Source organism: Engystomops pustulosus, chromosome 1 (genome assembly GCF_040894005.1).
Source record: "Engystomops pustulosus chromosome 1, aEngPut4.maternal, whole genome shotgun sequence".
In the NCBI taxonomy this organism is placed as follows: domain Eukaryota; kingdom Metazoa; phylum Chordata; class Amphibia; order Anura; family Leptodactylidae; genus Engystomops; species Engystomops pustulosus.
In genome coordinates, this window is record NC_092411.1 from 27008928 (window position 1) to 27024512 (window position 15585).

Here is a 15585-nt window from a genome sequence, read left to right on the forward strand (position 1 = left end):
CGTGATTGGCTTGCACGCAACAGAAATGCAGGGGGCGGGCCGTGGGAACAACCCGACGGATTTGGACAAACCGCAGAATTTAAAAAAGGAAATGTGTCGCAAGATCAAGCACTCACATGTGCCGGACTCGAATCCACGTTGGACAACGCACCTCGGGATCGCAACGGGACCAGGTAAGTAAATCTGCCCCGTTATGTCCTCTCTCTTCTTGAAACTTAATCTTTTCAAATCGGAACTTCTTGTCTTTCCACCGTCTAGTAACCGACCCAACCCTGACCTCTCCATCTCGGTCTGTGGGATCACTATAGCACTGAGGCAGCAGGGCGCTGTCCTGGGGTTGTGCTAGACTCTGCCCTCTCCTTTGCAGCGTACATTCAATCTGGGCTGGAGGGTAGGTCACTGGCTGTGCCACCCTATGTGTAAAAATGGGACGTCAGAAAGGCACTGGTCATCAGGGGTAAAAGGTTTCCTTTTATTCAGAGATATTTTGGACAACGCGTTTCACACTCCAACGAGTGCTTCCTCAGGTCTAGGCTTGTTGTGCTGGAGTGGTGCAATTCATCGGTACATTTAATCTGTTGCATGGTCTTGCCGGATGCACCTTAAAAACATCTCTAGAATCCGCCCATGTCTTACAATGGTAACTTCTAAAACACTAATTGTCGCTCTGATTCATTAGGAGGCAGGAGGTGGAGGAGGGGTGGGGACTTCTCCTCTTCATGAATTGCGGCAGACTTCATCCTCGTCGGACAACGCACCTCGGGGATCGCACAGGGCCCGGGTAAGTAAATGTGCCCCATAGTGTCACAGAGTGCCACTAAGGCTGAATGTGGATGACAACACTCGGGGAGGTGTTGTCCATTGTTCGGCATTTTGTCCATTGTTCGGCATTTTGTGATCAGGGAGTGTGCACTTTTTTACAATTTGCCTGATAACTTTAACAGATACAATATAGTGGGGGATCAGGGGTTAAGCATTTAAAAACTTGCTTGGGGCTAGCCCTGTGACCACGGTAGCCCAAATCCACCGATGTTCCCAGTTCAGCCAGATTTATCCTCACATCTGCTGTAAATGTAGGACATTACTGAGTAATCGACACTTCAGAATTTGTTTCTGAACCAATAGCCTCAAGTTAAGGTTCCAAGATTTTAAATGGCTGAACATAAAGCACGGACTTGGCAATCGGTAACACGATTACCTTCAGCCCTTGTCATTCCGCTGTTGGGTTCTTGTATTTATGATTATTGTGGTTTTGCATCACCCATATCCTACCAGAAGACTTAGGCTACATTCACACGGACGTATAAAAACGGCCGTATACGTACAGTTTTTTTACAGGTTACATACGGCCACATTCATTTCAATGGACAATACGTCCAACCATTTATATTGCCGTTTTTGACACTGGAGTGTACGTACCGTATACTGGCCGTATAAAAATATAGAGCATGTCCTATTTTCTCCCGTATTTCAGTTCTGTATGCCCTAAAAGTCTATGGGCATGTATAAAATACGGGTTAAATACGTGCTGCATACGGATGAAAAACGTCACATATTTATACAGAAATACAGCCTGTAGATACAGGACTGGAGAAATACATGTCCGTGTGAATGCAGCCTAAGCGGAGAATTCACTACCTGGATAAATATTTCCCTTAGTACATGAAATACAGTGCTGCGCTAAAGTTTTAAGCAGAGGTGGGAATAATGCTGAAAATTACCGCTTTACAATTCTCTATTCATAGTGGTAAAATATTTTCCGCAGCAGGACAATAATTCCAAACATCCGGCCAATGTCATAAAGAACTATCCTCAGTTTGAAGAACAAGGAATCCTGGAAGTGATTATATGTAGAGCTTCGATCTCAGCATCATCCACTTTATCTGGGATTACATGAAATGGGAAGAGGAGGGGAGCAACTACATCCTACACCCACTGAAGGTCTATACTTGGTTCTCCAAAATGGCTGGAACAACCTCCCTGTTGACTTCCTTAAAAACTATGTGGGACTGTGCAACTAGGAAATTATGCTGTTGTGAAGACCAACCATGGACTCCTAATATTAATATGATTTTGATTAACTTTTGGTCATCTGCGTCTATTTGTGAAATCATTCTTACTTTGCAGCAATTTTTACTCTCGCCTAAACTTTTGCGCAACACTGTATATGTTAAGTCGGTGTCTTCTGCAGTTCTTTCTGTCAGGCTGGGAAGATTCTGAATTGTATCTGATTCTTTTTAGTCAACAGTCAAAATAGCGCTCTGCAACTGGACTGCTGATTGAAGCTACCTGGAATGGCTCTCTAAACTAGCAAGGGTTAACGCTCTCATTAACAGAGCCCTGCGACTCTCACCTGGAGGAGACTCCCTGTTCTAATAAATTCCCTGTGTGTGTTATATAGATTGCGAATTAAAGTTTGCCTTCTGTACTTCTGGTTTCCAATATTTGGTTTACGTTCTTGACTATTCTTCTGTGTATACAATTCTGTACTTTATACGCTTTCTCTGTTGTGACCCAGATTGTTGGCCTCCCTTTTGTGTTATTTTGTTTGTTTGTCTTGTTAGGTGTCCACATTTTGGCGCATGGAGGGTCCGTCTTCGTGGTTGTCTGTTGCCCAGTGCTGTTGGGATGGGGTTTTAGGGTTCACTGTCATTTATTTTGTCCCTGGGTCTAGTGTCCCCATAACAATAAATTTACATATCTGTCTATTTAACCAAAGATGAACATGTAAATGAAACATCACTAACCTTTCTCAAGGGAAGGAAAGAAAACAGAAGGAAGGTACAATTGTATCTTACTCTACCATTAACCCTATGCTACCCTTCTAACCTAATTCTTATGAGGAATTTTTTTATACATTGTGTTCTTCATGTATTCGGTGGACAGCCCACAACTGGCAAATTATTACACTCACATCTCGAGGACTTCTCCTGAGCTTCACCAATTCTTCTGGAATGCTCTACCCCTGACTATCAAACCAATACCCAACTACTAAAGATTTAGACACTTAAAGCCCATCTCTGCAGGTAGCCTATAACATTCCCTGACTGCATGTAACTTCAACTCTATTCTTACTATCCCACCAGTAAGCAATAGATACCAATGTACAGCTTCCTCTGCAGTCCTCTTCACCTTGGACTCTGTATATAAGATGCTGGCTTATGGTTCATGCAGCAGCACTATTCATTTATTAAAGGAAATCTACCCCCAGGAAGAAGCACACTGACATGGGGGCAGCACAGTGGTTAGCACTACAGCCTTGCAGCGCTGGGGACCTGGGTTCAAGTCCTAAAGTCAACATCTGCAAAGAGTTTGTATGTTCTCTCCATGTTTGCGTGGGTTTCCTCCGGGTCCTCCGGTTTCCTCCCACACTCCAAAACATACTGGCAAGTTGATTAGATTGTGAGCCCCACGGGGGTAGGGACTGATCTGGCAAACTCTGTGCAGCGCTGTGTAATCTGTGTGCGCTATATACATAAAGGAATTATAAATAAAGGAATCATTATGATGGTGTATGCTCCTTCTGACATGACATGCTCTTCATTTAGCTTCTAATGCCCTAGTTTTTACAAAAAAAGGCTTTAAAAGGCTCTGGGTTTAAATAACAGCTATGGAGACTGGAGCACCTCAGGCTTATTTGCATAATTTGTAAAGACTTTTTCTGTAAAAATAAGGGCATAGCAAGATAATAGAAGAGCAGATCCTGCCAGAGGGGGCACACACCAGTATGTCAGTGTGCTTGGTTTACAATGTTTCATCCTGGTGGTAGATTTCTATAAAATGATTTTATTTATTCTGATCCCTTATAAAATATGACTGGACCATTACACAAGCTCCAATAGGTCCTGTCATCCCATCCTCCTCCTAGACTGCAAGCTCTTGGGATCAGAGCCCTCACTCCTATTATGTCATATGACCATGTTATTACTCTGCAATGTCTTATATTGTTTCTATATGTGCCCCCGTGATCTGTAAAGCGCTGCGGAATATAATGGCGCTATAGAAAGATTTATTATTATGCAGTTTAGTAAAGTGAAATGACTGTACGGAGGCCAAGTCAAGAGGATTCACTTTCATGTAGTCAAATAAGCATTACCTGGACTCCAGCCTAGATTTGTAACCTGCATTTCTGCTTATGTGTCCCAGCAGTCAGGATATAACATAGTGATGTACAATGTACGGCTCCTCTATCTGGGGCATTATCCAAGACGCTCTAAAGATATCAAAATGTTCTCCAACACACTGCACAGCGGAGGTCAGATGCATTTGGTGTATGGCTGCTGGAGGCTTAGGATTCTTATAGCCCATCATCTTATATTGAGGCTTTGATCTGGTTTGTGTACTACAGCTATTAATCTATTGTTATTGTGCTGTGCGCTTAATGATATCACAGTAAAACATAGTTCTTAAGGGTGGAAAAAGACATCCATCAACTTCAGCCGATTATCCTGCTATCCTGATCTGCAGGAAGGCAAACATTTTCAGAGAAAAGCTCCTTCCTAAACCCAAATCAGAACCGGTGCCCCGTTGGGAGGGACAAGGGAGAGGCTGAGGGAGGGGAAGGGCAATGAGTGAGGATGAAGGGAGGAGAAGTTGAGCAGAAGACGAATTCTGCCATATAAACGCCCACCAATCGGGACTCACAACACACTACTGGCAGGGAGCCAGGTAAAAGGGCACTGGAATTATTCAGATGCACCGCAAAGGCATATTTGAATCAATTGTAACCTGTCAGCAAGTAAAAATGACCTTCCTGGTGACAGATTCCCTTTAAAGGGAACCTGTCACCAGGAGACCCATTTTTAGCACTCCCCCAGTCACCACAGAGCATAGTGCATACACTGCCAAAGTGTTTTTGTATTAAAAATTGGTTTTACAGAAAACAAGATATGTTATATTGTACCTTTCATTAGCATCTGCTGTGTGACTAGGCAGTTGCCCCCTGGGAGGGGCTGGAAAGGAGAAGTCCCCCCACCACCCTTGGGGAACAGCTACTCCATGTGACCTTTTCAAATATATGAAAACACCCATCACTTGGCTTAGCGACGCCCCCTGCTCCTCTACAGCCAATCCCGAGTGTGGGGAGTTATTCATATATTTGAAAAGGTCACATGTTCCCCAAGGGTGGGGGGGGGGCTGCTCCTTTCCAGCTCCTCCCATTAGGCAACTGCCTAGTCACACAGCAGATGCTAATGAAAGGTACAATATAACATATCTTTTTTTCTGTAAAACCTATTTTTTATACAAAAACACTTTGACAGTATATGTACTATGCTCTGTGGGGACTGGGGGAGTGCTAAAAATGGGTCTCCTGGTGACAGGTTCCCTTTAACTGTCACTTTCCGTGGTTCAAGGGGGTCTACTCTTTGGCCCAAGTAAGTTCCATGACCCGGGGCTGACTTGTATGAGGGAGAATGTGAACCAAGAAATTAGTTTCTGGTTTGGTTACGACCCCAGATTCTGGAGTTTTGTGAGTTACAATACAGGCGGTCCCCAGGTTACATACAAGATAGTTTCTGTAGGTTTGTTCTTAAGTTGAATTTGTATGCAAGTCGGAACTGTATATTTTATAATTGTCAATCCAGCCAGATTTATTTTGGTCTCTGTGACAATTGGATTTTGAAAATGTTGGGTTGTCATAAGAACCAGGATTAATAATATAGCTTACTTGCAGACACCTGTGATAACTGATATACCTTATATACTCAAGTATAAGCCTAGTTTTTCAGCACAAAAATATGTGCTGAAAACCCAAACTCGGCTTATACTTGAGTAAACAAAATATAGGTTTTACCAGGTTTTTGTGGTAAAATTAGGGGCCTCGGCTTATACTTGGGTCGGCTTATACTCGAGTATATACGGTAGCTGTTTATTGTAGCCTAAGGCTAAAGAACAGTAAATTACCAATTACCAGAGGTTCGTTTGTAACTAGGGGTCGTCTGTAAGTTGGGGGCCGCCTGTACCAGACTCACAGTTGGAAAAAGAAACTGATAATAATAATAATGGTAATGTTTATTCATATAGCACCATCTAATTCCGTAGCGCTTTACAAATCATGATGGAATTGGAACTTCACCCGCAGCAACTAAATAATTTGAAAGAGAAGATTCTTATTTTTAATTGGACACCAAAAGCCTGGAGGTAGAGCCTGAGATAATTGCGATAGTGACACTCCCCCTCCAGCCACTAAAAGTGACTCATCTCAGGCAAAAAAGTTACTCTTCTCTGCTCATGTCTACATGAATTTGGTGCTGATTTATTTTCCTAAATAGAGGGGTAAGTATTAACGTAAAAGAGGGAACACTAGAAAGGACATTTCCCCTACCTGAGGGGACTAGTAATGTAATTGGGTAAAATCTGGTTCGTGTTACTTTTAGGGCATGCTTCAACAAAGACAGAAATAGGAGAAAAGCATAAAATTTACCCATACAGGAAGGAGGCAGCAAGGTAGGGATTTACACACATTATATCTCACACTATGTCACATAAATACTATCTCTCTGTCACAAACCGAAACACTAAATGGACAGGAATCCAGCGGTAATTACCGACCATCTGCCGCGGTGACAATCCAGGCCAACAAATAAATATAAATGGTTATAATCTCGGAGACTTTGGCCAGTGCTGAGAATTACAGAACATTCTGTATTAGTCGTGTCAGAAGACCCGGAATAAAAGGCATTTGCTGTGAAGCTACTGAAATCAGCAGAGGGATTCTCAAACTAAAATGGGCTGTACCAAATTGACAACTCAATGGGGGACGCTTATTAGGATGCTTGTGCCATATTTGGCATATGGTGTACACTGCCTTGAGTCAAGTTCATCACATGTAAAAGTTGAGTTTGCTCATAATTTGCGCCACGTACATCATTTTTTATTTGGTTTGTTTTTGGTGTTTAATGAATCTTTGACTGCAACTTTTTAAAAGGATTTAAAAAAACTGTTGCAATCTCGCTAAAGTCCAGGTGCGGTGATCAAATAGTCCATAAACAACTCACAAATCTCTTGTACGACCAACTTCAAAAAGTCACAAAAGTAATAAATGTACCCCAGTACCTAACCACAGGGTTTTTGGATACTGTGGGTCCCTTATACAGATCCCTTGTACAGGTGCGGGTACAAGGGGCTTCCATGTTTGTGAGCAGTTAAACTCCACAAGACATATGTCACACATAATCATATGTTATAAACTATACCAGCACTATAAATATCCTTCCTAATCCATCCTAAATTTTCCCTTCCGATTTCTTGTTGATCAGAATTTGTCCAGGAATCTTTATTACTGGCCTATGTTCAGGGAAGTCCATCCATATCTTATCAGTGAGTGGCCAACATCCAGCACCCGCACTGATGAGTTGTTTCAGCCCAGTAAAATACAATGCACAAAGCTAAAAGATATTGGTGACTTATCCTCAAAATATATCACATTGGTGGGAATCAAACAACCAATGCCTCCACCAGTTAGAGGTTTACAGCAGCTGGTCCAGGTCAGCTAAGTGGATACACTGAGTAATGAGAAAGAATTGCACAGGGAAGGGGCCTGACTAAGGGAGGGATTTCAGCAGGACAGTATCAGACTGAGCTGTCTGCTGTGAGATAGGAAGGTGCATGGTTGTGGGAGAGAAGCAGCAGGATTGAGCTGTGGATTGAGCTGTTTGCTGTGAGATTGGAGGGGCGTGGTTGAGCGAGGGAATTCAGCAGGATGGTATCAGACTGAGCTGTCTGCTGTGAGATTGGGAGGGGAGTGGGTGCAGGAGAGAAGCAGCAGGACGGTATCAGACTGAGCTGTCTGCTGTGAGATTGGGAGGGGAGTGGGTGCAGGAGAGAAGCAGCAGGACAGTATCAGACTGAGCTGTCTGCTGTGAGATTGGGAGGGGCGTGGGTGCGGGAGAGAAGCAGCAGGACGGTATCAGACTGAGCTGTCTGCTGTTTTATTGGGAGGGGCGTGGGTGCGGGAGAGAAGCAGCAGGACTGAGCTGTGGATTGAGCTGTTTCTGTGATACTGGAGAGAGAGGGGCATGGTTGCAGGAGAGAAGCTGCAGGGGTGAGCAGTGTGTTGTGAGATGAGATGGGGAATGACTGAGCTCTCTGACTTTCAAGAGCTTGTACTCAGGGCCTCATCTTCCGTGAGGCAGGATGAAAATCCTGTTTATTATTGCTTCAGAAATTTTAAGAATTCAAAAGTTTAATAAAGAGCAAATTTTTACAACTTTTTGCTATTTTTCAGTTTTTCATAAATAAATTCAAAATGTATCACTCAAATGTTTCAAATAACATGAAGTTCAATGTGTCACAAAGAACTATCTGAAAATCAACTTGGTGTATTAAAGGGTTCCAACTTTATTACAATTTAAATTGACACATGTCAGATTAGAAGAATCTGGCTGTGTCCATAAGGTCTAAATAGGCTTAGTCCTTAAGGGGTTAACTGTCAATAGGGGGTCATGTGACCTTCTCCAGTCCCACGGTATCTAGCCCTGTGTTATAGCAGGGCAGGGGCTTAATTATAGACCAGGCTACTAGGGAAAAAGTGAGGACAAATATCTGCCACTTATTCCTTTCCCCCTGATATTGTGTCCCTTCATCTCCCCTTACCATTGTCCTCCCTCATCTTCCTTTCAATTTTGGCTCCTTTTATATTGTGCCCTCCCTGTTCCCTCTTTTTGCAGCTTAATAGAAAAAAATATTAAAGACGCTTTATGTTAAATCTGCAGCCTTATATAATATCATAATCTTTATTCACACATATCATATTTTTTCCCCAATAACTTGAATCATTGTGTTCTCCAATAAATAACATTAAAAGATCTGTGAGGCCGTCACTTATAAATATGTATATATTATACTACAGTACAAGAGACAAGGACAACTGAATTCCCCCTCTAGTCAGACATGAAAGGGTTAATTCTTCAGAATTTTGTGTCATAGATGCGCTGATGTCATAATCCCCACTTCTGACAGATAGACACTGAAACTGACCAATCAGAAGCAAGATCATACTGCCCCACCCGCCTGAAGTGGCCAATCAGGAGCCACATCATGCTGCCACACCCACCTGCCTCAAGTATAAATATCTGTGCCGGTCAATAGGGGCAGGCACTGGGTGGGGAGACGGCGAGGCGTGAAGAACCGTGGATTTATGTACCCCTGGATGTATGGAGCCTGGACCCCTGGACGTATGGAGCCTGGACCCCTGGATGTGTGGACCCCTGGACGTATGGATCGTGGACCCCTGGACGTATGGATCGTGGACCCCTGGATCGCTGGACACCCGACTACCTGGGTGACAGATATTTATTGGCAGTAACCCTCTAAGCCCAGAGGAAGGGCAATCCTTCAGCCATGGGTTCCCTAGAGGTTTCCTCCACAGGGGGTTTTTCCTCTCCTGAGTGCTGAAGGGTGACTCTTCGTGAGTCGGGGGTCTGCCATGGGATGGGATTATAAATAAATATTTGGTTATTTAGTTCCCAATTATTTGTCTTTTGTCTATTTATTGCGTCTTCTTTGGTTTAATTCATTTTTCTTGGGGGTTTCTTGGGCAGGTGAATACAAGGTCTGTGCACATCACATCTCACAGGGTCATAAGGAACACACATGAGGGAACATAGTCCAGTAACTGCCCCTATGGATGCATCTACCCCAATGGTTGCCCCTTACATACTGCACAGGTATCACGTGTACACACATCCCTAAAGGAATGAGGCCTAACATAGGTCCTAACTGTGCTGGTTACCCATAGCAACCAATCATAGCACAGCTTTCATTCCTAAAAGGTCTTTCTTAAAATGAAAGCTGCTCTGTGATTGGTTGCCAATTGATATACAGTAAAAGTAGTTTCCACAACAAGCAAAGTGTATGAAAACAAAACACTTCATTAACACCTTCGCGACCGAGGACGAACTGTATCGTCCTCGTGCTGCAAAGGGTGTATGGAGAGAGCTCACAATTTAAAAAAAGTAAAAGTTTAAATCACCCCCCTTCCCCTACATCACATATAAAAGCAAATAAACAGTAAGAATCATAAATATGTTTGGTATCATCGCATCCCAAAATGTCCGATCTATCAAAATATTAGCGATTTTTCCCAGCGTTTAACCCCGTAATGGAAAATGGCACCCAAAGTTGAAAATTCCACTTTTTTGCCATTTTGAAAAACATAAAAAATTCTATAAAAAGTGATCAAAAGGCCGTACAGTCCTCAAAACGATAGCATTAAAAACGTCATCAAAATTCGCAAAAAATGACACCACCCACAGCTCCGTGCACTGAAGTATGAAAAAGTTATTAGTGCCAGAACATGGCAAAAAGAAGAATTTTTTTTTTTTGTATAGAAGGTTTTAATTTTTTTTTAAGTGTATGAAAACATTATAAAACCTGTACAAATTTGGTATCCCCGTGATCATTCAAACTGCCTGATGCAAAGAGTAAGACACCTTGTTGTACGATAGTAAAATATTTTACTCTCTTGATAAATATAATAGGCAGAAAGGGAAACATAAGTTGGCAAAGCTAGACAAAGCTTTTAAGAAGTGGATGTTTCCAATAAATAAGAAATCCGCTGCACAGTACAGGCAACCATATCAAAAGGTTCAGCTACCATACCTGTTATCCTGTGGAAAATAACTGGGATGGGCTCTGTAGTCACTAACACATCTTCATCATTCTCTGAGCTGGACACATATGTGTTATCTATAGGAAAACAAACCATAATCTTATTTACATTCAGTATAGATAAATCTTCATCATCTGATAACATGGTACAAGGCAAATAGACGGGTTTCTCCTGTGTGGTTAGTATCCAAATTATGCATCCACCAATAGGGATACAGTGCAGTATTCTCATATTGTATTACATATATAAATGCACACACTAGCTGTAGCCCCAGTAACAAAATTGAATGGGTTAAAAACAAACATTATATCTATCTATCTCCAATCTATCTCTGTCTGTCTCTGTCTGTCTGTCTCTCTCTGTCTGTCTCTCTCTAACTGTCTCTGTGTTTGTCTGTCTCTATGTCTGTCTTTCTGTCTCTGTCTCTTTCTGTCTCTCTGTCTGTCTCTCTCCATGTTACCTCACACATAAGCTGTCTCATACTCATTTCCTATAGTAACCAATCAAAGCTCAGATCTCATATTAATGACCTGTGGCAAAATAGAAACTAAGCTGTGACTGTTGGATTAATGCTACAGCAAAAGCAGACAATGACACCCATATATGGTGGTTAATAAGTGTATTAAGTGTATCCATCCCCTGGCCGCCATCTTAAAAGCCGCCATTGAATCGGGGGCAAGTTCTTCCAATGGGAAGTTTTCATATAGATTCATAATGGTAAGGTCCAGTATCTTCAGCTGTGAGTTCAGCACCATGGACAACACATCACATAGCTGTGCATCACAGGGAACATTCCCGGCAACCTCCTGCTTTGATAATTTTAGAACCACAAGAGATATTGTAAAACTGATTGTGACAATTGATTTCGGAGATAATTCTCTTCTTCTGGACCACATTCCTATTGGAAAATGTTGCCCTTGATCCCATATTGTAGCTTCCAAGATGTTCCGGTAGTTTGTGATATTAAGGTTTTTCCTCAGCTAATTTACTCTTCGACTTCTGAAGAACCAAGTGACCTACTAAATATGGTCCAAGAATTAAGTGACAATTAAGTGATTTTTAGTTAATATTTTTAGAGGGCAACACATAGTGGGGAATATAATATGGTATTCCTCCGCCAATTAAAACCAGAATTTACAACTTTTTTGCTAGTTTTCTTGGGGTTGAGGGGCAGGAGTGTAAATTCCCCAGTCTGCCATATTTACAGCAATTAACTATTATTATTATTATTATTATTTATTAATTAATATAGCAAAAAAATCTGGTCTGACCTCGTCTAACCAGTGGAGCACAGGGATCTACCGGAGCCCGGAATCTCTTAGTATATCCGGCCTGTAGTGCACTAGCAGGGGGAAGTTTAAATTGACATTTAATATGTAATTAATAAATTCCCACAATTATTTCTAGGACAGAATGACCAATCATGGAGCTTAAAAGGAAATTACCAGCTCCAAAAGTGTAATGAAACTTCACAAAATGTTTGTCCCTGAATGTGAAACGCGTTGTCCCATTGTATTTTTACATATGTTGGAATAAAATATTCATTGGTATCAAAATCATCAGATATAATGATTTTATATATCATCATCATCTTCAGAGCCTGAAGTTTTTCTGTGGATTGAAGCAGCACTATGTATATGTATATATATAAATAAACTTATATACTCACCCTCCAGTGTCGGCGCGGCTCCCCGATGTCCCCGATGTTGGCTGGTCCGGTCCTCTTTCTTCTCCGTGGCTCCGCTTCTTTCTTCTTGCTTCTCTCATGGACGTGGCCATGTTTTCTTCCTGGCCGCGCATACTATGACGTCAGCAGCGGCCGCGTCATAGATGCGCCTGCTAGAAGAAAAGATGGCCACGTCCATGAGAGAAGCAAGAAGAAAGAAGAGGAGCCGCGGAGAAGAAAGAAGACCGGACGAGTCGACATCGGGGACATCGGTGAGCCAGGCTGACATCGGGGAGCCGCGCTGACATCGGAGGGTGAGTATATAAGTTTATTTTTTTTAAGTGCTGTGGGGGCAGACTGGCTGTATACTACTAGGGGCTGCTGTATACTACTAGGGGGCTGCTGTATACTACTAGGGGCTGGCAGGCCGTATACTACTGGGGGCTGACAGGCTGTATACTACTGGGGACTGACAGGCTGTATACTAATGGGGGCTGACAGGCTGTATACTACTGGGGGCTGGCAGGTTGTGTACTACTGGGGGCTGGCAGGTTGTATACTACTGGGGGCTGGCAGGCTGTATACTACTAGGGGCTGGCAGGCTGTATACTACTGGGGGCTAGCAGGCTGTATACTACTGGGGGCTGGCAGGCTGTATACTACTAGGGGCAGGCTGGCAGTATACTACATGGGGGCAGGCTGGCTGTATACTACATGAGGGCAGGCTGGCTGTATTCTACATGAGGGCAGGCTGGCTGTATACTACAGGGAGCTGGTGGCTGTATACTACAGGGGGCTGGTGGCTGTATACTACTGGGAGCTGGCTGACTATATACTACTGGGGGCTTGCTGGCTATATACTGGGGGGTTTGACCAATGCATTTCCCACCCTCGGCTTATACTCAAGTCAATAGTTTTTCCCAGTTTTTGGTGGTAAAATTAGGGGTCTCGGCTTATACTCATGTCGGCTTATACTCGAGTATATATGGTATATATATTTATATATATACAGTTAGTAAGTGTATCTTTCTCCATTCTGATAAAAGATAATTGACCTGATGAAGACATCATCACAATCTTAAAGAACTTGTCATTTTCTTTCAACGAAATCTCACATTTCCCAGTCCTTACTATTTTTTGATCTAGCCCAAAAGTGTATATCAGAATTCACAAGGTTCTAGCAGTCATGTCTCGACTTACAGAACATTTTTTCGAGGTGTCGTTTTTAGCACCATAAAAAATGGTGGGAGTGACATCAATATCTGTGGGAAATTTTAGTAAGTATTGTAGCTACCATTTACAGGCAGTCCCCTACCTAAGAACACCCTACTCACATACGACCCCTAGTTACAAACGGACCTCTGGATGTTGGTAATTTCCTGTACTTTAGTCTTAGGCTACAATAAACAGCTATAACAGTTATCACAGGCGTCTGTAATGAAGCTTTATTGCTAATCCTGGTTCTTATGAGAATCCAACATTTTGAAAATCCAATTGTCACAGAGACCAAAAAATATTTGTCTGGAGCTACAATTATAAAATATACAGTTCCAACATACATACAAATTCAACTTAAGAACAAACCTACAGAACCTATCCTGTTGATTTTTACAATCCAAAGATAGAAAGAGTCTTTCGGAGCACATAGCGTTTTTTGGGAGTGCTGCTTTATTGCTTTATGCTTTGGTGGACAATGTTACAGAGAAGACGCAGTAGCAATGGCTTCTCTAACATAAAGCTACATTCATCTGGAGCCTGTCATCTTCTTAGATATCCATCCATGTATTAATTGTTCCTGGAAAACGTCTATCGATTGGGCCGCTCTCTGGTTTATTAGGACACTACACAATATCTGCCGTCTTATAATTTATACACTTTACCATAGTCATCGTCGATCAATACTGTAACGTACAAGATATGGACATCAATGCAGATCCACAGCGAGAATGGAGGGAGTGTGACGTCATAAAGAATATACAGGGGACTCGCTTCGGGGGTTATGCTTCTATATGTTAACCATTTGTGCTTGTAGCTTTAAGCAAAGCTAATATTATATCACATTTCAGTTGATGAATCAATTTCTTGTTTGGCCAGTGGACACGCCTAGCCAATCACAACCAAGGCCAGTAGCAATGGGCGTCAATTTGCCAGATTGGCTGCCGATATGGCATTATGTCCGGGTTGTAAAGGATGGACCCGGACCCAAACTGAAAGTTCAAATCCGCTCGCCTTAATTTCCTAGTTTTCAGATATTGACTTATCAACTCACTGACTCAACAAATCCATGGACCCAAATTTTCATCTAATCTCTACTGGGAGGTTATTGAAGCCAGAAACAACCCCCTTTAGCCCTTTTGTATATGTCCTGATTCTTTGTTCTGGTTGGGGCAGAATTGCTGCCAAGACTAGAAGGCTCTCAAAAGGTAGGTGTCCTCCCGGAGCCCTGACTCAGCCTGGGTACTACCGATAGTGAGCCATTACTCCAGTTCCCAGGGAGCATGCGGATAGCACATATCAGGGGCAAAACAAAACACCACATATTCATCTTCTATCTCATCCTTGCTGGTTACACAAGAGAAATTAAATCGCAACTGGGTGCGCTAGTTTTCTGTGAAATATCACACTTAAAGGAACGTCTCGGCACAGTGCAATGGAGTTGGACAATGCACTTTTGGTGAACTCCAGGGACGGGTAAGTAAATGTGCCCCTGTATGTTAAAGGTGCACCTAAAAAAAGATAGTGCACACTTCTCAAGCAGTGCAGGGGGAGCTAGATTAATGATGACCATGCATCAGTATTCAATAATCTTCCGCACCCTGCACAATCTGGGAAATCGTCTTCCAAAAATAACTTTTCCAGTATTGTGAGGACACACTTGATGGTGTTGAGCACTTTGAGTTCAGTGTAGAGTCGTTTAGTGTCCCCTAAATGCCTTGGTTTTATAGGGTACTGTACATAGTTCTTTCTAGTTTCTACTTTTAATTCAAAGAAATACAAGGCAGTACCGAGACCAAGACCCCAGCCAAAAACTTTAAAAAAAATATGGTGCCATTGGCCCCATATAATCCCAATTAGGAGAAAAGGATGTAAAAAAAGATTTCCTCAGTTACCACTTTTCATTAAGCAAAGACCCCTCTTTCCTGGGGGTCAGAATCCTTGGTTCTATGGGGCCCAGAAAGTTCTAATGTTGGTTCAGAGGACACATGACTATTACCCCACCTGGGATCACTGTTTTTGATCATGAAACAAGATTCGGAGCCGATGGCAACTGGCAATTCAAACTGTATTATTATTGCTTTTGTTATTG

The 15585-nt window shown here is 42.4% G+C and overlaps 1 protein-coding gene across 2 annotated transcripts in view; it reads right to left on the minus strand.

Annotated features, from left to right (window-relative positions):
- The window catches only part of PARP8 (poly(ADP-ribose) polymerase family member 8), a 190821-nt gene that overhangs the window by 86363 nt on the left and 88873 nt on the right, over positions 1 to 15585 (minus strand). For both annotated transcript variants that reach the window (XM_072136327.1, XM_072136336.1), the window contains exon 4: positions 10603 to 10689. In XM_072136327.1, coding sequence (XP_071992428.1) covers positions 10603 to 10689 — 87 coding nt within the window. The remainder of the gene's footprint in view (positions 1 to 10602; positions 10690 to 15585) is intronic.